Genomic DNA, 22,566 nt, shown 5'->3' with positions numbered 1-22,566 from the left:
ACGGTGTCCTAGAAGGGACCGGATATGAAGATTAAGGAGAGCTAGGTTCTAGAACTTTTTCTGGCACTTAGTAACTTGTAACTTGGGCAAAGCACAATACTTCTCTGGGCCTCATTCACCACCTCAAAAGTGTAAATAATGACATGTGCCCAATTTCACACAGGGATGTGTAAAGATGAAATCTAAGTTTGAGAAAATATTTAACAAATTATAAAACACAACCCAACTACAAGGTCTATTATTCTTACTCTTCAGAGGAAAAAAATCTCTCAAAAGACAACTTCAGAAACTAAAGCAAGAGGCAGAAAAACGAAACCCCCTGAAAACTCAAAATATATCCAACCAACCATTCTGTTCTGCTGGCCACAATACGGATGTCACTAAGAAAAACTGAAACACCGATTTGATTTTGCTCCATACTACACACCTTTAATTGGGCCTTGAGTTAGCCATGGTCTAGACTAAAGAGAAAGTGTAGACTAAACAACTGACTTGGCAAAGGCACAGCCCCTTGGTGAGAGGTGAGAGGGAGAGTAACTGGCAAATCTGGAGGAATTTCTAAGTGAGACCTCCCTGAACCGACCCAGCAGAGCCAGAGGCTGGCAGGCAGGGCTCCTGGGACTCCGCTGCCAGGCCTGGACCAACACCCGGGTTTCACAGTTCAAGTGGGGAGAGAAGGCTTACCCTGGGACGGCCCCTGGATAAATCCTGGAGAGACACACAGAGGTGACTTGGGAAATCTATCATTGCAAATAGAGGTTTTTTAAGTTCTTGGGAGAGTAGTTGGAGGGCATCCAAAATGGAAGCCAGGCCACAATTGGGAAAGAAGCGAGGTGGCGAGAAGGGTCAGCTCTGTCAGGGAGGGGTGGCCGCAGCTGTCTCTGGGGTGCAGAAGGGAGAGGGTGGGGTCGGGCAGCGACGGAGAGCACAGGAGTGCAGACGACCCGCCTGTGCACCTGGCTCACAGGTAAAGGCTGTCACAGCCTTGGTGGGGAGGCTGCCATGGTGTGGCTCAGGCCACACAGCTTCCCGAGGAGAGGTCGGGCTGGGGAGAGGCCCTGGTGCTGATCAGGCCTTTTCTTCTCCCTCTGCATTAAGTGATGACATCTGAGCAGCACGAGGCAGAGGGCTGATTCTGCCCGTGGAAGAACAAGGAGAATACTGAAGGGAAACTAAGAGAAGGAAATGTTTGAGTCAAGGAGTCATGTTCCCTCCTCCTCCCCCCATCCTGTGAAGGGGAATCAAGAGAAAGTGTCCCTGCTCTCTCCCTTTCAACCTCCTACCCCAAAATTATTTTTCACTTATTTCACATGACAGGAACATGATGTCATTTTTCTGTTACTCATCACATCAGTAAACACAGCTATTGCCAGTTCACAAAACTGCCTTCCTTGGGGTCAGTGGGTCAGATGGGCTCCAGCCTCACCAAACCACAGCCTGGCCTGTTGGCTTCACCCTTCTCCTGCAGCCATTTCCACGGCAACACGTGGGCTCCTGGGCTCAGGGGCCTTAATGTAGTATAGAGTGACAGTAGGGTAAAGTCCTGCCACCTCCCCTCAGTTGACTGTATTACTGTGGTCAACACCTGACCTTTCTGTGCCTCAATTTCCCATTTCTTAGGATACAGGGCCGATCTCTAAGGGCTGTTGTGAGTCACATGAGATTGCAGTGCCAGTGCTGCCTCAAATTCAACATCTCAAAAAGATGACTGAGCATCTACTATGTGATAGGCACTGTCCTAGAAGCTGAGAGTGTGATGGTCAAACAACCCAGTCCAGGTGCAGAGGGCTGCATCCTATAGGGGGAGAGGCAATAAAAACCCGCTGCCATATAACGGAGAACAGCTGGGGGCTGGGTGATGAGCATAGGTTCCGAAGTCACACTGCTTCCTACCATTTTTCTGATGAATTTCAATTTTCTCAATCCTAAACAGGGACAGGACAGTTTCTACCTGATAGTGTTGTAAGGATTAAAGAAAGTAGTTTAAGTAACTTTACACAGTTGGCCAAGGTAAAGTATTAGCTTTTCACAGTAACAACAGTTATACTGATAAATGGCATAAGCTACATGGGGGGAAGTATAGGGTGGTACACAAGGGCTTAGCAGAGGCACCTAATACAGTCTGGGGGTGGGACACGAGGCTACAGTCAGGGATGGTTTCTCAGAGATGACATTTAAGCTTAGACCTCAGGAGCAACCTTAAGGGTTGGGAAATAAGCCTTATGGTTAGCTGTGTGGCTCGAGAGAACGAGACCCAACACTGCCTGACCCAGGTCCCACCTCATCCACACCATGGCTGCTGGGCTGTGAACCCTCAAAGAGCCAGGCCACTGCAGGGCCCCAAAGCACTGATGAGGGCTCTGGGGAGTGCTCTGTGGCAGCAGCACCCAGAACAGGTATCCTGGAAGCAGGGCTCTGTGCCCTAAAAGCAGCAGCACTGAGCTCCCACCACATGGAGCCAGCTCAGCACCAGCGAAGCCATGGGTGTGAAGCAGATATGGGTGTGAAGGAGCACACATCACACTTACACCCCAATTCAACAACTTCTTCACCATGGCAACGGCAAGTAGGTCCAATACCTTGTTTTCATCTTCATGTTTTTGAAACTGTTCAAGAGACAAGGCACCACCCAGCTTCCAAAATAAAATCACCCAGCGTGCATAACCCACCCGCTTCCCACCATTTTCTGATGAATTCTGTCTGTAAGCAGTAAAGGCTAGGGAGTAGCTCCTGTAATTAAACCAGCACTCGGTTCTGAACACCTGTATGTTTTCAGGATGTTCCTTCAGTTAACTATAAAAACCTCCTATCAATATTTGAACTACTGAACTGAACCACAGTTATGACCACAGCCTTAATGAACACCCCCTCCAAGCCAAGCAGAGTTAATAAGCTGCCCCGTGAAATCAGAGATTTTTTATACACTTCAATAAGATTTTTGTGATTACTGTAGGGCTTTTAAATTAAAAGTCTCAGTAGTAAATTTTGATTGCTAAACATAAAGGCAGACCACTAAACAACTTGGACGGTCTCCTTAAATTTTTCGAGTGAAACTTCCATTTGCATCCCCAGTCGACAGTACAGACTCACCGAGGTCAATAAGAATCGCGTGCTGCTGTGAGGTTAGCTGTTTTAAGAGCTCTTTGTATGGCACATCCTTTGGTTGCTGTTTACTGGGAAACTGGTGTTTAAGGTGGAATTGCTCAGCTAGAAATTTCCAGATTTCACCCCGATGATGACGTGGCACTCCTTTAAAAGGGGGAGGAGAAAATATAGAGAGACTTTATGCACAAAATACAACTTAAAAATAAAGAGTCGTGTTTCATTCTATTGCTCCAAATTCTTGTTCCACTATAAATTAACAGCATAGGAATAGAAGGGAAGCAACCAAAAATTTGTCCTATTTCACCCCTTCCTTCCTTCCCACCCCATTCTCCCCTCACTTGCCCTGGCCCCTTCTCTCTTTCCTTCCACCTTTCAAATACACATCATGTTCTGACTGTGTTAGACTCTGCAAGGCATAAAATGATGAAGAGGACATGAGCCCCTACTTGGTACCAATTAATAACGTTCTAGGGAAATAAGGCCAAGCCAGAAAAACTATAGTGCAAAAGGTGATCTCATCAAAGTGAGGTAGAGCTCAGATGGAGAGCTGGCTCATTTCTAACTGGGCACTCAAGGTTTCATAGAATCCTTCATTTGCGCCCAGCCTTGAGGATGAGGGAAAAGGAAAAGACAAGACCAGCCAGAGAGAGGGAACTGTGAGCATTCTGGTTCATCTCAGACACAAGGGTGAGCGTGTGGAGGGAGTAGTTGGCAACAGAGCTGAAAGGGTTTTGTTAGAGGCAACACTGAGGGCAAGAAACCTACACTTCATTTGGTAACTCTGGGGAACCACTAGATGTTTTTAAGCTGGGGAGAGAGTAGCCTAATCAAAGCTGAGATTCCGGAATTTTGACTAGACATCTTTTTGCAAAGTGGACTAGAAAAAGAGACCCTAGGCTGGACGAGGGACCGGCTGCAAAAACATGCCATTGTGAGCATTCAATGGAGATCTAAAAACAAGAAAATGATACAACCACCTCTATCGAATGTTTCAAATACGATTAATTTGAATACTCAAAGTGATTAAAAATGTTGAAAACTAAAAAATTTTCTTAAAAATCAGTGATGTTACTCAGGGCAAACCTCACCAGAAAATGTAACAGTTTTGAACGAAAATTCTTTGGTTCATTATTCACCTGTTACAAAGCCCAAATGTAGAAATGGGGCGAGAAGGACACCTATGGAATAAGACACCAAATCTTTCCCATCTCTTGGGAGAAAAGGAACCTCCAAATTAGGGATTAACCTTTCTCTTCCTTTTTTTTTTTTTCATTCCCTGGCCATCTTGGCGGCTGCTCTTGGTTGGAGGCCATTCTGCACCTAAGGCAGGAAGATGGTGGCCGCAAAGAAGACGAGAAAGTTGATGGAGTTGATCAACTCTAGTTTCCAACTCGTTATGAAAACTAGAAAATACATATTGGGGTACAAGCAGACTCTGAAGATTATCAGACAAGGCAGAGTAAAATTGGTCATCCTCACCAACAACTGCCCAGCTTTGAAGAAATCTGAAATAGAGTTGGCCATATTGGCCAAAGCTGGTAGCCACTGCTACAGGGGCAATAATGTTGAATTAGGCACCAAGTGCTGGAAATACTAGAGTGTGCACACGGGCTATCATTGACCAGGTGATTCTGATATCATCAGAGGCATGCCAGAACAGACTGGTAAAAGTAAATCATGCATTACTGTTCTTTAATAAAACTAGTCAGAGCTTGTTCAAAAAGAAAAAACAAAAAAAAACCCCACTTTTCAGTCTATCCAGAAAAAAATGTGACCACTTTGTACACTTCCCTCTCAGAGAGCACATCGAGGAAGACAAGTTTTTCTAGTTTCCATCACTGGCCATCTTTGAGAGAAGTTTCTGCTCTGGCAAGACCACAGCAGCTAATATGTACTGCAAGGTCACTAGGCAATGTCACCACCTAAGCATATGTACTAGCCCATATTGTCCTCTTAACCCTTCTAAAGGAAATACTAAGATTGCTCTCGTGGTAAAGATGAGGAAAGAGAGGCCAAAAAGAACAGGTCCCTTGATCAGTATCACCCAGTTGGTTAGTGGCAGTCCGGGGACAGTGACTGCCATTTTCTCTTGATATCCTCCTTGTTGGGACTGTCAAACAAGGCTGCTACTCAGAAGGAATATTTTATGTTCCTGCCCGGCAATTAATAACAAAATAACCATTTGTGGATTTGAACCAAATAGTAATTAACTTTATTTATTAACAGATCCACAAGGAACTATTTGGAAAGTATCACTCAGCCACCTCTTGGAAATACTTAAGGTACAGTAAGTACTTTGCTTTTTCCCTTACATATCAGTTGTATTATTTTTTTTTTAAAAAGCCTGTGGGAGAAATACAGCCCCATTTAACTGTGACCACATCCTACGCCTTCTCTAAATGTTTATCTCAGCATTAATCTGATGACTGTGTAGTGAGATGAATGCCCCCCCAAAAAGGATATGTCAATTTCCTAATCCCTGGAACCTACCACTATTACTATATTTGGAAAAAGGGTCTTTAAAGACATAAGTAAGATATCTAGAGATGAAGTCATCCTGGATTTTCCAGGCGGGCCCTACATCCAATGACAAGTGTCTGTATCATAGACACACAGAGAAGACAAGACCATGGAGGCAGAGACTGGAGGGACATGGCCACAAGCCAAGAAATGCCAACAGCCAGCAAACGCTGGAAAAGGCCAAGCGCAGCCCTTGATTTTGGACTTCTGGCCTCCAGAAGTGTGAGAAAAAAAATTCTGTTGTTTTAGCCACCAATTTTGTAGTAATCTGTCATGGTAGCAATAGGAAACTAATATACTCCAATTTTTTTTTATATTATTCTATTTCCTTTCTCATTCTCTATTATTCCCAGTGATATATCTTGAGTTACATGCACATACACATACACACACGCCCCCAATACTTCAAACCCTGATTAGAAGTAAATACAGGCTGAAAAACAGTCAGCATGATAAGTGATTTATAGTGGGGCTTTTTGACAAAATGTTTTTTTCCAAACTGGAAAATTTTCTCAAGTTCTGAGATGTCCAATTTCCTCTTATTACTAAATCATTCCCATTATCTTATCGGACCTTTATTTTTTTGGAGGAAAAGAATATTGGCTGTGTCACTGGACCGTACCAGATATTCTGCTATTCAAGAGTAAGCTTAGATTCTATGATTTAAAGCAAAGGGTCATGCAAATTGCACCCAATGTTTTTTGCTAAGAATGGCCTGAAACACCCTTCTCCCCATGTTCAGTTTTGCCTGCATTCCTAACCCAAGAGAGAAAACCTGACAGTGGAGCCTATCCAGGCCTGCAGGCAGGGTTCTGGGTGGGCAGGAGGCCATTCCTTGCATCTCCCATGTAAACAGCTTTTTGTTTTTACTGACTTGAAAAGTAATATATGCTCACTGTTTAAAAGAAAAAAAAAAAAAACTTCTGAAAATGCAAAACATATAAAGAAAGTGAGAAACCACCCATAACTAGCATGCATATACAATTTACCATCCAAAGAAGAAGCTTTTTTTTTTTTTTAATTTTTATTTTGTCGATATACAATGTGATTGATTATTGTGGCCCATCACCAAAACCTCCCTCCCTCCTCCCTCCCCTCCCTCCCACCCAACAATGTCCTTTCTGTTTGCTTGTCGTATCAACTTCAAGTAATTGTGGTTGTTATATCTTCTTCCCCCCCCCCGTTTTGTGTGTGTGTGTGTGTGTGTGTGTGTGTGTGTGTGTGTGTGTGTGAATTTATATATTAATTTTTAGCTCCCACCAATAAGTGAGAACATGTGGTATTTCTCTTTCTGTGCCTGACTTGTTTCACTTAATATAATTCTCTCAAGGTCCATCCATGTTGTTGCAAATGGCAGTACTTCATTCGTTTTTATAGCTGAGTAGTATTCCATTGTGTAGATGTACCACATTTTCCGTATCCACTCATCCGATGATGGACATTTGGGCTGGTTCCAACTCTTGGCTATTGTAAAGAGTGCTGCGATGAACATTGGGGAACAGGTATACCTTCGACTTGATGATTTCCATTCCTCTGGGTATATTCCCAACAGTGGGATAGCTGGGTCGTATGGTAGATCTATCTGCAATTGTTTGAGGAATCTCCATACCATTTTCCATAGAGGCTGCACCATTTTGCAGTCCCACCAACAATGTATGAGAGTTCCTTATTCTCCGCAACCTCGCCAGCATTTATCGTTCAGAGTCTTTTGGATTTTAGCCATCCTAACTGGGGTTAGATGGTATCTCAGTGTGGTTTTGATTTGCATTTCCCGGATGCTGAGTGATGTTGAGCATTTTTTCATATGTCTGTTGGCCATTTGTATATCTTCCTTAGAGAAATGCCTACTTAGCTCTTTTGCCCTTTTGTTAATTGGGTTGCTTGTTTTTTTCTTGTAAAGTTGTTTGAGTTCCTTATATATTCTGGATATTAATCCTTTGTCAGATGTATATTTTGCAAATATTTTCTCCCACTCTGTTGGTTGTCTTTTAACTCTGTTGTTTCTTTTGCTGTGCAGAAGCTTTTTAGTTTGATATAATCCCATTTGTTTATTTTTCCTTTGGTTGCCCGTGCTTTGGGGGTCGTATTCATGAAGTCTGTGCCCAGTCCTATTTCCTGAAGTGTTTCTCCTATGTTTTCTTTAAGAAGTTTTATTGTTTCAGGGTGTATGTTCAAATCCTTAATCCATTTTGAGTTGATTTTAGTATATGGTGAGAGGTATGGATCTAGTTTCATTCTCCTGCATATGGATATCCAGTTATCCCAGCACCATTTGCTGAAGAGGCAGTCCCTTCCCCAGTGAATAGGCTTGGTGCATTTGTCAAAAATCAGATGGCAGTAAGTGTGTGGGTTGATTTCTGGATTCTCTATTCTATTCCATTGGTCAGTGTGTCTGTTTTTATGCCAGTACCATACTGTTTTGGCTATTATAGCTTTGTAGTATAGCTTAAATTCAGGTAGTGTTATGCCTCCAGCTTTATTTTTTTTGCTCAGCATTGCTTTGGCTATGCGTGGTCTTTTATTATTCCATATAAATGTCTGGATAGTTCTTTCCATTTCTGAGAAAAATGTCTTTGGAATTTTGATGGGGATTGCATTGAATTTGTATATGACTCTGGGTAGTATGGACATTTTCACTATGTTGATTCTTCCAATCCAAGAGCATGGGATATCTTTCCATCTTCTTGTATCCTCTCTAATTTCTCTCAGCAGTGGTTTGTAGTTCTCATTATAGAGATTTTTCACCTCCTTGGTTAACTCAATTCCTAAGTATTTTATTTTTTTGATGGCTATTGTAAATGGGCAGGCTTTCCTGATTTCTCGTTCTGCATGTTCACTATTGGAGAAAAGAAATGCTACTGATTTTTGTGTGTTGATTTTGTATCCTGCCTGTGCTGAAATCATTTATCAATTCCAAGAGTTTTTTTGTAGAGGTTTTAGGCTGTTCGATATATAGGATCATGTCATCTGCAAACAGGGACAGTTTGACCTCATCTTTTCCAATCTGGATGCCCTTTATTTCCTTCTCTTCTCTGATTGCTCTGGCTAGTACTTCCAACACTATGTTGAATAGGAGTGGTGAGAGTGGGCATCCTTGTCTAGTTCCTGTTCTTAAAGGAAAAGCTTTCAGCTTTTCCCCATTCAGGATGATATTGGCAGTGGGTTTGTCATATATGGCTTTAATTATGTTGAGATACTTTCCCTCTACACCTAACTTTGTCATGAATGAGTGCTGAATTTTATCAAATGCAAAGCAGAAGCTTTTTAAACTGAAGAGGAGGAAGGCTATTAATTATTTTACCAGGACAAGAGTCGTAAACCAAGGCTATGCCGTCGTAAATCGGAATCTATGGTCACTCTGCTTATAACTCAGATATCTGCTAACACTTTGTGGATGTTTTCTATGTGTATGCATATAGAAAAGTCAACTGTATGTGAGACCATGCTATGCTGTACTGTTTTTCATTTAACAACTTAGACATCTTTTACATTAGTAAATATAGATCTACTGTGTCACTATCAAGAAGTATGACAAGATGATCACAAGGGTGGGTTGTTTTGGTGTTATTACACAATGCCACAATAGACATTCTTCCCACTGAAGTACAATTTTGGCTGATTAATTTCTAAAATAAATTTCTATAAATGACATTTCTAGGCCAAAGGTAAGCAGCATTCACATCTGGTCCATATTGCCAACTACTCAGGTGGCCACTTTACAATCCCATTTCTAGAAAAATACATTCTGCCTATAAGGTTCTATCTAGATATACTTAGAGAAATTGCATTGACCCAAACTAAACTTTGTGGGGTTTTTTGTTTTGTTTTGTTTTTCTGACCGGTAAGGGGATTGCAACCCTCAGCACAGTGTTGACAGTACCACACCCAGCCAGTGAGCACACTGGCCACCCCTACATAGGATCTGAACCTGCGGCCTCAGCACTACCAGCACCGCACTCTCCCTAGTGAGCCACGGGGCCGGCCCGACCCAAGCTAAACTTTGAATGATCAAAAATGCCACAGAATTATTCTTCTTTCTTCCAAGTTGATACCCTAATCCTGCCACTCCCACCTAATTTCAAATTAGAAAATTTTATAAATCTCTTTATGCCATTTAACAGACTTTAGATCATTAAGAGGCAAGGCCTCATTACTCATACAAGGACTGTCCTCTCTTTCAAGGTCTCTGAGGTGACTTGACCTCTACTTTAAAAGTCAAAGGTATGGTTCTGATTTAAAATCGTTTTTAAATTTCAAGCCACAAGATAAACAGTCATCATATGTTTGGAGTTGTTAAATCATAATGTGTTGAAAACAGCTGATTGACAAAGCCCCTTTAACAGTTAGAAACTGTGAGTTTCTACAGTAAAAAGTGATGTGGCAAAGTTGGGGAATACACGAGGAAATTCCAGGTCAGCCACAGCTCGCCACAGTATATAAACCGTTCGATCATCTATGCCTGACTTCACTACACAGTGCCCAGATTCTTAGATTATTTCTATTAGCCCCCTCATAAAATGCACAATGAAAAACAAGTATCCAGGTGCCAGGCTTCTAAGAAGCTCAAATATTTGGAATAGCTGTCCCAGACCCATGCAATTTACCTTTTGTAGAAGCAAAGACACCTGAAGACAATCATCTAGTCAACCATGAAAAGGGACAGAAAAGACTCATTCTTTTCTCTGCTTTCTTCTTTTTCAAAACAGCAATCTGGGCCCATGTGGTATAAGGGTAAACCTCCAGCAACCACTGCAGGTGCAAAGGGTGTTAGAACTGGAAGAGAGCACCAAGCTCCTCTGCTTGGTCCACGCCTCTCATTCTACCAGTGCAGAGGCAAGAGCCCAGAAAGGTGAGGACACCTGCCAAAGGTCACACTGGACACTGCTGCCAATTTAGAACCCCAGGCTTCACCACTGCGTACATTGCTGGTTTCTGAGAACACACTGTTCAACCGGAAGCAGTCCAACTGGTGGTTAGACTAAGGTGTGAGCCCAGCTCTGTGGCCCAGGTGCTCTAAAAGCCCATGACTATCCATAGTGAGGGAAAAGTCAAAACTAGCAATAACTACCTATTATTACTAAAAGTGATGCTGTCAAAACTCAGGAAAAGGTTAAAAAATGCCTGAAAGCCTACGGCAGGAAAACTGCTTTGCTCCATTAACTCTCTGAGGGATGTAACATTCTTCCACTGTACAACTGATAAAGTCAGAAGAAAACCACAAGATTTACATATTTTTGCAATCCTTATTCTAAACATCTGGTTATTCATGACTAGCTCGACCAGAACTCAGGAGCACTAAAATTACATTAGATTCAGAAGGCTTCACTCTTGCAAGCAGACACTAACATATTTTAAAAGAAATCAGTTTATTTGTTTTACTTGAACACTAATAATCATTGAAGTTAAGCTTGAAAACGGTACTTCTCAAACTATCGTGAAGGATTGATTCTTTTTATTAAATTTTCCAATCCACTGCAGACTGATATTTTTATAAAATATAGTAAAAATGAGTTATTACAAAAACAGACTGACAAAATATAAGTCCACCTTTTTCATTAGGATCACTGTGTCAAATTGCTGGAAAATTTCCAATGCTTAGTCTCAAGTTTTGTACTTATCTCTTCTTGGACCAGTGACAGTTTGCACTGGCAGACCACACCAAAAAAAAAAGCTAATGTTGCTCACTCTCCAAGGCCTTCTGATACAGCAGACACATGCTGCATGCTCCTGGGCACCAGCTTACTCACTCCTTACAACAACCACTGTCATCACCCACATCTTATGCATGTGGAAACCAGGGCTCAGGGAGGTTGTCATTTGTCTAAGATCACACACACTGCAAGGTGAGTGGCAGAGCTGGGATCTAAACCTGCGACAACCTGTCTAAAGTCCACACTCTATGTTGTCTCCCCAGAGTACCCAGAGAGAAGCTACACAATTAGTTTTTAGTTTACTATTTAATTCAGAGTATATCATCATATCATTATCTAGTTTGTAGGCAACTAAGCTGTTGGGTTTTCCTCTGTCTTCCTGTTTCCTGATCTTCTGGGTATTTTAATTAATTTAATTAAAGGAATCAAGAAAAGTGATGAAACTCACATCAATTAAATATGATACCTAGAAACAGATGAGGTAAAGATGTGACAAAAAGGAGACAGCCACTGTAATTAGACTCTAACTTTTTTTATTCCACACTTCTCCCCAATTATCAATGAGGGCTGAGGCTGTAGATGACTCTCAATAAAGCTCACCTTGCCCAACAGCTGAGTGCATTTTTTCCATGTCGAACTTAATTTTTGATCTTCCTGGGGTGCTAAGCATCTTTTCCCATACTGTAGTTACTTCTTTAAGACAAGGAGTGATTTCTTCATAATCAAGCTTCAGGCGCTTGTTCAGCAAATCATTTTCAGAGGCTGGAACAGACCATTTAAGGGCATGTTAGTAAATGCTACAGCTGCAGATTTTCTATTACACAACACTGCTGCCTACTTGTCACTACTGAGAGGTCGAACAGTTACAGCCAGCTTACAGGTCCAAATTAAAGTCACTATTCCTGCCCACCCCATTTCCCTTGTCTCGGAAAATACTAAAAATCTAAAAGGTCCTTGATTTCTCTTACCCCTTCCCAGCATGTTCTGTTGGCTCTGTGCTAAGATATATCCCACATCTGTCCAATTCTTTCCAGCTTCGTAGCTACCCTATTAAACTATAAACATCTCAAGAGCAGGAGCTATATGTTAAAATTTCCAGTGTCTGGCATGGTTAAAGCTGAACAAAATTTTTTTTATCTAAACTAGGATAGTACCTTCTTATTTAGAGCCAAACCTCCTTTAGGTAGCTTCTACTGCTGGACCTGTTTCTGCTTCCTGGAGCTAAAAGAATGAATCTACCACTTTCATATGACATTCAGATGAAGATAGCTATTGTTTCCCACCAAGCTTACTTAGCCTAAAGCTGCATTAAGAAGAATTATACCTAAATTACCAAACTGGGGAGGGGGAGGAATGCAATAAAGGAAAACTTTAAATTGACAATTTAAATTCATTCTCCAGTCCAACCACAGACACAGAAACCGAGGTGCAGAGAGATTAAGCAATTTGCCTATGGTTATTTATGAGTTAGTAAGTAGCCGAGTGATTCTAGGCCTGGTGGCACCTTCCTCTCTAACTTTACAGTTTCTCATCTACCATCTTTACTGTTTTCCCTCTTACTTTGAAAAATATATTTTCAAGGTCCTGTTAAACAATTCCCTACACCTCTGGAGTTCACACTTTTAAAAAAATATCAACCCTAGATTTTGGGGGGCTAATAAGAAAACAAAACAAATGTCACTAGAGTTGAGATAACCCTTGTAGCAAACTGGTTTCGGAACTAGCCTTACCACACAGTAACTGAGAATGGCACAGGGTTCCTGGTGCCAACGTATGTTTCTCTGGCAGTGAATTCTGCTGTGAGCATGGCTGGCTACCCTACCAAAGCCTGGCAAGCAACATGAGGAACTTGCTCTGAAGTCAAGAGAGCTTCACCTGGCCAGAAAGAGCTGGCCAGAAGATTCAGCTGAAAAGGCTCGATCCATGTATTTTGCTGGTGGCCCAAGTAACACCCCACTGTTTCAGCATCCTGACAATGCTGCTGCCTAAAATCATCAGCCTCATCAACCAAGGCAGATGGAGAAAGCCTGCAAGGAACACTAAGGCTCCAAGACAAGAACTTTAAAATATCAAATAAGAGCCCATACACCCCTGTTGTTTGTGAGCTTGCGGGGCTAGGGGAAGAAGGACTGAATGAGATCAAATGTAATTTTGCAAAAGACTTGTCTAAAATGTTTATTACCATTTGACATGGATGTATGAGCTAACCTGGGCTTTGTGAGCAACATTCAGATCTGATTTATGTCCACTGTGTAGCGGGGGCTGTCACTGCTCTATCCCCAATTCCGTTCTGTTAACAACTGCTTTCACAGACCAAACTCTCTTGCCAACTGCCATCATCTCCTGAAAGCTTACCAATCGAAAGCTGAGAGGCTCAGCAATGAACTGACCCCCACATTTGTATAGATCCTAGAAAAACTACACTCAGTATTTATTTTTTTTTGCAACAAATCTATTACGTAACTAGGGAAATAGTTTTATAAAATTAATATACCTTCAATTGCAATTCAAAATTTAAAATTATCATCGTATATAGATGTGATATTTGTAACATTTTAATCTTAGTTAAACATAAAATGCTGAGTTATATGAATTAGTTCAACAAGCAATAACATGCTGACCCAAACAATGGTTACACTAAATCACACTTCGCTGTCCTGCATTAGGCTGCCCATACCTTCTTTTAAAAATTGGGAAGGAATGGCCTTGCAGAGGGGTACAGTGGAGGACTGCTGGCTTGGGAGACAGGCAATGCATTTTAGCCCAAGCACCACTGAAAATTAGTTATTTAACTTCCCAGAATCACAATTTCAGCTTCTGAGTGTCTACAGTGAAATGAGGTAGATTTAGATGACATGGTTTGATTCTTCCCAGGATGCAATGATTCCAGAATAGTAATAAAAATGTTGGGGCTCAGAAAACAATACCTGAACATATGGTGCTTTGGCATGCTGAGTACTTTGAACTAAAAAAAATTGAAGGGCCTCAGAAGCTGCTTCTGAATCACCGTCTCTCTGACCTTCTCTTGTTTCTCACCCAAATGCAGGGAAGGGCTCTCTGTCTGAAGTTCCCTCATCTGACTGAGGGAAGTTCTTCCAAAAGAAACACAACTGCCTTCAATTCCCTGTCTGAAATATCATTAGCCAGAGAAGATTAATCACCAAAGAAGACATTAAAGGTCATCCCCACACCTGCCCAGACAGATGGTTCATCCGTTCTTTTGAGGACTGTCATCTGAGAGACATTACCTGAATGGTAAGACAACCTTTGTTCACAGTGCAGTTCTGCCCCTTACCTTCCCATAACTTGTCACCACCTACCCCAGAGCCCAGAGGAACTTTGTCCCAGGCTATTATCAGCTCTTTGGGCCCATTCATCTCCCCTAAAAATCGTATATTCTTCCTCTGAAATTACCTACATCCCCCACTTTCCTCTTGCCTATGAAGAGAGTATTTAAGCTTCAACCATCTGCCCTTCCTTGAGTTTCAAACTCTATGTGACTCTGTGCACTTACACGTTAATAAATTTGTATGCCTTTTGCTAATGTGCCTACTGTCAGTCTATTTCAGTAGACTTGATTAACAAACCTTCAGAGAGCAGAGGGGAAGTTCCCTTTACCCCTACAAATATTTGATCCATATAGGCAAAAGTCAGGAAATAGGTGTAACCATAGGAAGAACCTCCTCATACATGTTCTTCTCACTTCTTTCCCAAAGAGAGTGCAAGTCAGCTTGAACCCTTGATCAATTTCAAGAGCTTCTCCCATCTCTAAATTAACCTTCCTTTAAGAAATAAAACAAACAAAAACCAAAAACAAAACACAATATAATGACTGTCTCTGGGATGGAGTACACTCCCTGGTTGATTCTTGTCAAATCTTGCTTCTGTATTTAATGAAAAAGTTCTGCCCCCACCCCCAACCCACCCATACAAATCTTACTAAATATCTTTAAGCAACTAGGCTCTTATTGCTGATTATTTTTCTCAGCAATATAGATACCGTACACACTAATACAATGGACTAATGCTTTTTATATTATATTTAGCAAGTTTATTGTGCTTTTACCACATAGATAAATATATGTTGAGCTTTACAGAGCTAAGAAGGGAAATGAATTCAAACAGTAAAAACAAAAGGCCATAAAAACTAAACACTGCCAGTAAGCTGGATGAAATGAGGAAGCAGTAGAAAGCCACTGGCAAGGACCTGTGAACTTAATGTAACAGCTGGCAAGGTGCTCCCGGTAACCTTAGAAAACTCGTACCTGTTCAATCTAGTCTGTCTAGTTATCATTTGCACAGCACTATGTACTTTGCTTTCATGACATACTGATTTCACCTCATCAATTACAGTCACAATTCCTCCTAACATTACCAAGAAGCCAGCCAGTGTCATTCCCATTTTACAGCTATGCCCTGATTTTGCATGGCTGTCATTTGCAAGAAGATTGGCTAACATAAGCATTAAGGTTTATGATGATGACTATAACTGTCTTTTTGCTTTTCAACAAAAACTCCAACATAACACATGAATATGAATGCTGTGCTCCAAAGATGTCACTTAGCTAATGACATGCTTAGTAATACTATCACTATCAAACATCTTTTAGACATCGACTTTTGGAATTACCTTAAAGCACACACAGAAAATGGTAGAAAAATAGAGCAGCACTCATCTGCTCTAAACTCCCCTCACTGTGCCATCACCTTCCACAGCACCTGGTGGGACGACCCACCTTGCTCGGCTTCAGCACTGCACACTGGGGAGCTTACTACATTCATAAGCAGTCTATTCCAACCACTGGACTACTTTCATATCAAAATATCTTATTACTTTATACTTCACTTCTTGTTTTTGGTCAAAAAGGATATACTTATCTTGACTCTATAACTACACATTTCATGAATTTGTAAGTTTCTCAACTGCAGAAACTATGTTACTGGTACACAGTGTTGTTCTAACTCAGATACCTTACAGACCTGCACAAAGAACATCCACCCACTCACTACAACACTAGCTATGAGAAACTGAAGCGGTTCCTGTACAATTGAACCTCATGGACGCAACGCATTCTTGGTAGCCTATTCATCAGATTTGGTGGTGTCTTAATGACTTTCAGCTCTATCAAACATCAAGGTCATTATTACACGACAAAAACCTGCCATCAAAGATGATGCTCAATTTAATGTAGTTTAATTCCAAAACTGATTTAGGGCAATGGCACCATGACTGAACCACCCATTACAGTTTTCCTTTCAAAGAGTATATTAAGCTTTCTGCTCAAAATCTTCATTACTTTATATCCAGGCAGCTTTCTATACACTAAGACCCATGCTCCTTCACAGGGTATACAAACTTAGCTTCTTACGCTACCTTGAAAATAATATTTATTGGTTCAAAGTCAGTATGGAAAAAGGAAATGAATAAAATCTAAACTTTCACAGTTCATATCATATTTTGACACTTGATATCAGCACACGTAAAGCTCAGCTAATGTTTTTTCAGGTACCTGCAACTCACTAAAAAGGCACACAGAGTGAAATTACAAACTTTAATGCCTTACATAGGATCAGTTCATATTACCACACAGGCACAGACTATGGGTGAGTACAGAGTAGGAAAAGAGAGAGGAAAACAAAGCAAAATAAATAAACACTTTTCAGAAGGTTAAAGCTTAAATTTGAAGCTTGTACCTCAGAAGTTCTAGATGCTATGCCAATAATGAACATATGGGAATAATTAATACGGTTGGTGACACTATCATTAAACCTCCAGAAAGTAAATAGTATTAACATTACTTTAAAAAGGCAAACAAATATTACAGACAGACATATTTGTTAGGCTATTGTGCTTTTTTTTTTTTTAAGATAGCGGTCCTGTTCAGTATCAAACCAACCTTGCAGCTTCTGATTTTCCTTCTCCATTCTGAGGAGCAGTATCTGTTGTAAAATAGCCTTTCGCCATAGCTCTCGAAGCTCCCAAGATGTCCTTTTCTTTTCCTCTGGCACAGGGCCAAAGGGTCCATCTTCACAAACTGGTTCTAAAGGAGATCGTGGGGGAAGCTCTCCCAGCTCTGAGTAATCTGCAGAAGCAAAAGGACATTCCAGAATGGTCATTTTTCAACAAAAAATATATGCAAACATAGTGCCAAATCAGCAAATTCTACTCATTCAGATAGAAGAATAATATCACCAAATTTAAAGTTTGTTTTAATATACAATGGAATAAACTACGTTTGAGCCACAAACATGAAACAAATGATACATCAAATAGTAAGCAAAAGTTGCAGTAGCTGAGGAAATGTTTTAAAATACCTAGTTTTAAAGGTGTAGTATTTTTTATCTTCTTCTGAAGTTATTTAATAACTATATTATTGATAATAGCTAACATTCTTATAGTGCCAACTATGTACCAAACTGTTCTAAGGGCTTTCTGTATAATAATTAACTTGCCCCATGTCACACAGCTAGGAAGTAGTAGAGCCAGGATTGGAACCCAAACAGTCTGGCTTCCACATGCATTCTTACCCACTGTGATATATGGCTAGGTATTCTGAAAGAAGACTAAAACATATTTAATAGTCAGTAATAACAGTGACCATTAACAGATCCTCTACCAACCGTTGGGCATGTGCAAGGCATTTTATACAAATAGACTCGTTTAATCCCCCCTGAAAAGGAAACTAAGGCTCAGAAAGGCCAAGTAATCTTCCCAAGATCATATAATGAATAAGTAGGTACACTGGAATTCCAACCTATATCTGCTTCATTCAGAAACCCATTTGCTTCCCACCAGATGCCACTACAATTCAAATGTTTCCTATGTCATCAATTTTTAAACTTCTGTTTATTAGTTTAAATCTCTTTACATTTCATGAGTCTGTACTTTTCTCAATTACAGAAACTATGTTGCCGGTGCACAGTGTTGTCATAAGTCACAAATACCTTACAGACATGTGCAGAGAACATCCCCGCCCCCCACTATGGCTCTAGCTATGAAGAGCAGCAGTGGTTCCTATACAACTGAACCTCAATTTCAAGGGACACAACGCATTCTTGGGAACTTCTGTTTAAACTGAACCCATGTAAATAAAATCACGGTCTTCACATATGCTGTGAAAAACCCTTCACAGGCAACTGGAGTCTCACAACCACCCATAATACAACACACAATCTCTTCCAGTTGATAGCTCCAACACAATTCCACGTTACCACTAATTTCGAGTACAGTCATCAGCACTGACTACTCACCATCTCTATCTAAAAGTTAGATTTGTTATCCTGCTATGATATCCACAAAATCAAACACAAGCTACAAAACATTTAATTTCTTAAAGTAACTTGTCCATCTTAACTCCTTTTAAAATTACTAGATAAAAAAATATGATAAGCATTAAGTAGGAATGCTTTGTACTTTCTGTAAGCATTTAAATGTAGAACTCTATAGATTCTTATTTCATTATGATCCTATTAAACAAATGAATAAATTAAAATTCTACTTCTTTGGGGGGTAAGAAATAACTAGACAGTTTATGCATGTTATAGGCAAATGCTTATGTGCAATATTCAAGAAAAAAGCAGAAATCAAAATTGTCTGTAGAGTATCACCTCAATTTTACAAATATTAAGAAAGGCAGTATAGTTTAGTGATTAACAGGGAAGGTTCTGAAGCCTGGTGCCTGGGTTTTAATCAAGACTCTACCATTTACTGATGTTGTGATCTTCAGCAACTTGCTTAGCCTCTCTATGCCTCAACTTCCCACTCTGTCAAGTGGGAATAACAGTACCTCCCTCATCGTTGTACGAAAAAGGCAAGTTAATACACGGGACATAAACCACCTAGAACAGAGCCCAACACACAGTAAGAACAATAAATATTAGCTCTTCTTATTTGCTATCATATATTCATTAAGGGCACAGAAAAACTACTGGAAAGAAATCCATCAAAATTTAGCCACTCAACTGTAAGCCCTAAGATGGCCAGAACCTTGCTGCCTTGCCAACAAGGGTTTGCTCACCACCGAGCATGGTTCCTAGTACCCAGCAGGGGCTTGATAAGCAATGGTTGAATAAAAGAAGAGGTAAATAGGTGCTGGGTTTGGGAATACTGTTATTCATTTATTTCCTTTATTTTCTAAATTTGTGGCAATATTTTTATAATTAAAGAAAAATAATGCAAATCTATTCTGATCAAAATTGAAGATGGAAAAATGTTCTCCTGTAAACACCCCCCTCAAAAAACAACAAAACCTGTATACTTAGCATTAGTCATTACTGAAGATGATATAGTTTAAATTAATCCTTCTATTTAAGAGGAATTTTAGTCAGTATTCTTATATAATCTTATTCTGCAACTTGAAGCTTTCCATTTGAGCTCTTTCCTTTCTTTTCTTCTTTCTTCTTTTACCATGTTGGCTGTTGGAAGTCTGCTGGACACTGCAGTTATGATTAAAGTTTTACTTTATCTTATAGTGGAATTATTTATACTCCCACTAGTTTGCAAAAGATTCTCATTTCCAAAAAGTAATTCTTGGCCAGTATCCTGGCTGACATGGCAGGTGCTGGAGCAGTTATGAGAGTGGCATTATAACATGTCTCATGTATATGAAAAGAGAATCCAGGGACCTCCACCGTCCAGTCAATGGAGGGTAAGCCTGGCTGAGTGTTAGGCAGAGTTCGCCTGGAAATTCTTTCCCATTCTTACACCCTAGTAAAACAAGGGCTCTCCTCACCTAGTCTCCTTCCTCTAATCTTATGCTTCCTGTTTAGCACAGCCTTTTTCCTCCTGAGTGTCTTAAATTCCTACATTACTTTCAAATTCTGAATCGAAATGAACAGAGCAGGTGTAACGCAAGCCAGGACGATGGGACACTCCTAGTAATTTAGGCTGCTTGGTTCCCAGATCCATTTACTCTCTGCCAATTTGGTTGCTAACAAGGACCATAGTCTATAGAAGCTTATGAAGCTCTAGCTTTTATTTTAGTATTCGTAGAAATTAGATCTGCAAAAAATACAAGCATTGTTGGGTGATGACAACTATGAGGGTTAAGACATAAATTGCCTCCCTAATATCCTCTACTTTTGCCTTCTTTTTCTCATTATCAATCATTAGCTACAGTTTGTTGAGTTTTTATCATGCAATGAGACCTTGACACAAATAAGCTTGTCTGATTCTCACAATAACTTCATGAAATAGGTGATACTATTATCCCCATTTTACAGCCCAAATAACTAAAGTGCAGTGAAGTTTTGTAACTTGGCCAAGGTCACACAGCTAGTAAGAGTGAGAGCCATGATTTGAAGCAAGGTGTATTTACCTCCAAAGTAAAAAAATGCTTACCCTGTGCTTCTCTAACGTCTATGCACAGGCATCACACAGGGATCTTGCTAAATTGCAGAGTTTGATTCAGTAAATCTGAAGGGAGCCCGGGAGTCTGCATTTCTGTCCAGCTCTCAAATGATGCCACTACTGATAGTTCTAGAAGCACACTTTGAACAGCAGGGCTCCACACTACACTTTTACTCTTTCTTCTCTCACACAATCCTGTGCACTTATCATCATGATGGCTCTTAATTTCCTTCATGGTTATCACTGAGAACACAGTTCAAGGGCTGCTGCTTTTAGCTGCCTGAATTTAGGCCTTCAGTATATGGCAAGAGCTTGTCCCAAACTTGGTCAGGGTACCAAGACCAAGTCCAGAACACTAAGAAGTACTAGTATTAATTTCACTTCTGAATGAACTAAATAAAAGTGGATTCATTGTAAAGGTAAGTATAAACCTAATGGTTTACAGCAGGGTTTCTCAACCTCAGCACTACTGACACCGTGGGCTGGATAATTCTCTGTGCATGGTAGAATGTTTAGCAGCATGACTGGGCACTACCCACTAGATAACAGTAGCATCTGCCCACCCCAGTGATGACAATAAAAATACCTCCAGGGGGGAAGGAAGGACAAAAATCACCCCCAGTGAGAATTCCTAACTCAGAGTAAAAAATGCATCACTTTCTCTCTCCTAAACCCTGGGAAGGGGTAAAATATTCCCTTTATCCAAATGTATTTTATGTGGTAACAATTACTAATCTTACAGTTTACAATTAACAACAAATGTTTTTGGTTTTTTTTTTTTTTTTTTTTTTTTTTTCGTGACCGGCACTCAGCCAGTGAGTGCACCGGTCATTCCTATATAGGATCCGAACCCGCGGCGGGAGCGTTGCTGCGCTTCCAGCGCAGCACTCTACCGAGTGCGCCACGGGCTCGGCCCAACAACAAATGTTTTTGAAAATATTATCTTTTGTTCATATTAAGAATAGCCCAGTTACAAAGTAGTTTGCTAACTTACAGAGGGGAATAGTTACAATATTTGTTTGCTGTAAATTTGGCCTGGCTAAATCAGTCCAAGTGGGCTGTTTTCTTACCAATGCAAAAAGATCAGGTTTAGGATAAAGCTTTAGCTCTGTAATCAGTCCCCTTTGGTGCATGTTTGGGGTACGGTTTTATGATATGTGGACTCATGCAGGTTCTTGAGTGTAGTGGCAAGGTGAGGAAAACAAAATTAAAATGAGCAATTGTCAGCTGAGAAACTTGTTCTAATAATAAATATGGGCATTACTTTAACGTGGATAATTCCTAAGCCAAACACACCCGTATTCACTGAGTCCCTTATATGTACCCAGCGATGGGATGTGCTAGGTGATCTAAGAAGGGCTGTTTTGACGTTGCTAATATTCTTCAGAACAATTCTGGGGTTCTTCTTTCCTCGACTTGTTTCCTGCTGAGAGACTGCTACGCAGAGACAAATGTGGAAAGAAGCTTAGCACAGCAGAGGCTGAGCTGGGGGCTCAACGCTGCCCCTGGGGCCAGCTTTGTCAGTGTCTATGTTAACACATACACCTTTTGGTTTCCAGTCCTTCACTGCAAAATGTGAGAAATGGTATTCACCTCTGACTGCCCAGCTGTGGAGACCACAAGCACCAACAGCCATATTCATAAAGTCTGCAAACCCACAAAAGCAAAAAGGGCTGCGATAACACGTTAGTCTGGGATTAGACTTTACTATTCTGACATCTCTTATAATGACAGGATGTAGAATGCTTAAATTATGTAGGCCTTCAGAAACAACAGCCTTCAATGGTTCTAAGAATTTTAAAGCCAGTCATAATTCAAGGGCCCTAAGAGACAATTGTCTCTATTTAAATCATTGCTGTGACATTCCCAGTAGAGTCATAAATATGATCTATGCTGGCGTGGCGATATTTTAGATGCCAAATTATTCTCCAACATGTCTGT

At 40.6% G+C, this 22,566-nt stretch overlaps 2 protein-coding genes across 5 annotated transcripts in view; one reads left to right on the top strand and one right to left on the bottom strand.

The window, feature by feature from the left end:
* The window catches only part of TBC1D1 (TBC1 domain family member 1), a 218,348-nt gene that overhangs the window by 32,156 nt on the left and 163,626 nt on the right, over positions 1 to 22,566 (bottom strand). For all 4 annotated transcript variants that reach the window (XM_063108168.1, XM_063108170.1, XM_063108169.1 and 1 more), the window contains 3 exons: positions 17,174 to 17,359; positions 11,877 to 12,038; positions 3,091 to 3,249 (listed from right to left, as the gene is read on the bottom strand). In XM_063108168.1, the coding sequence (XP_062964238.1) occupies positions 3,091 to 3,249; positions 11,877 to 12,038; positions 17,174 to 17,359 (507 nt within the window). The remainder of the gene's footprint in view (positions 1 to 3,090; positions 3,250 to 11,876; positions 12,039 to 17,173; positions 17,360 to 22,566) is intronic.
* On the top strand, positions 4,439 to 4,801 carry LOC134386311 (large ribosomal subunit protein eL30-like). Its single transcript, XM_063108457.1, is given in 1 exon segment — positions 4,439 to 4,801. A coding segment is annotated over 1 exon segment (363 nt).

The sequence above is a fragment of the Cynocephalus volans genome, chromosome 9 (assembly GCF_027409185.1).
Source record: "Cynocephalus volans isolate mCynVol1 chromosome 9, mCynVol1.pri, whole genome shotgun sequence".
In the NCBI taxonomy this organism is placed as follows: Eukaryota; Metazoa; Chordata; class Mammalia; order Dermoptera; family Cynocephalidae; genus Cynocephalus; species Cynocephalus volans.
The sequence above is the reverse complement of the archived record's forward strand: the minus strand, read 5'-3'. Positions and strand labels throughout refer to the sequence as shown.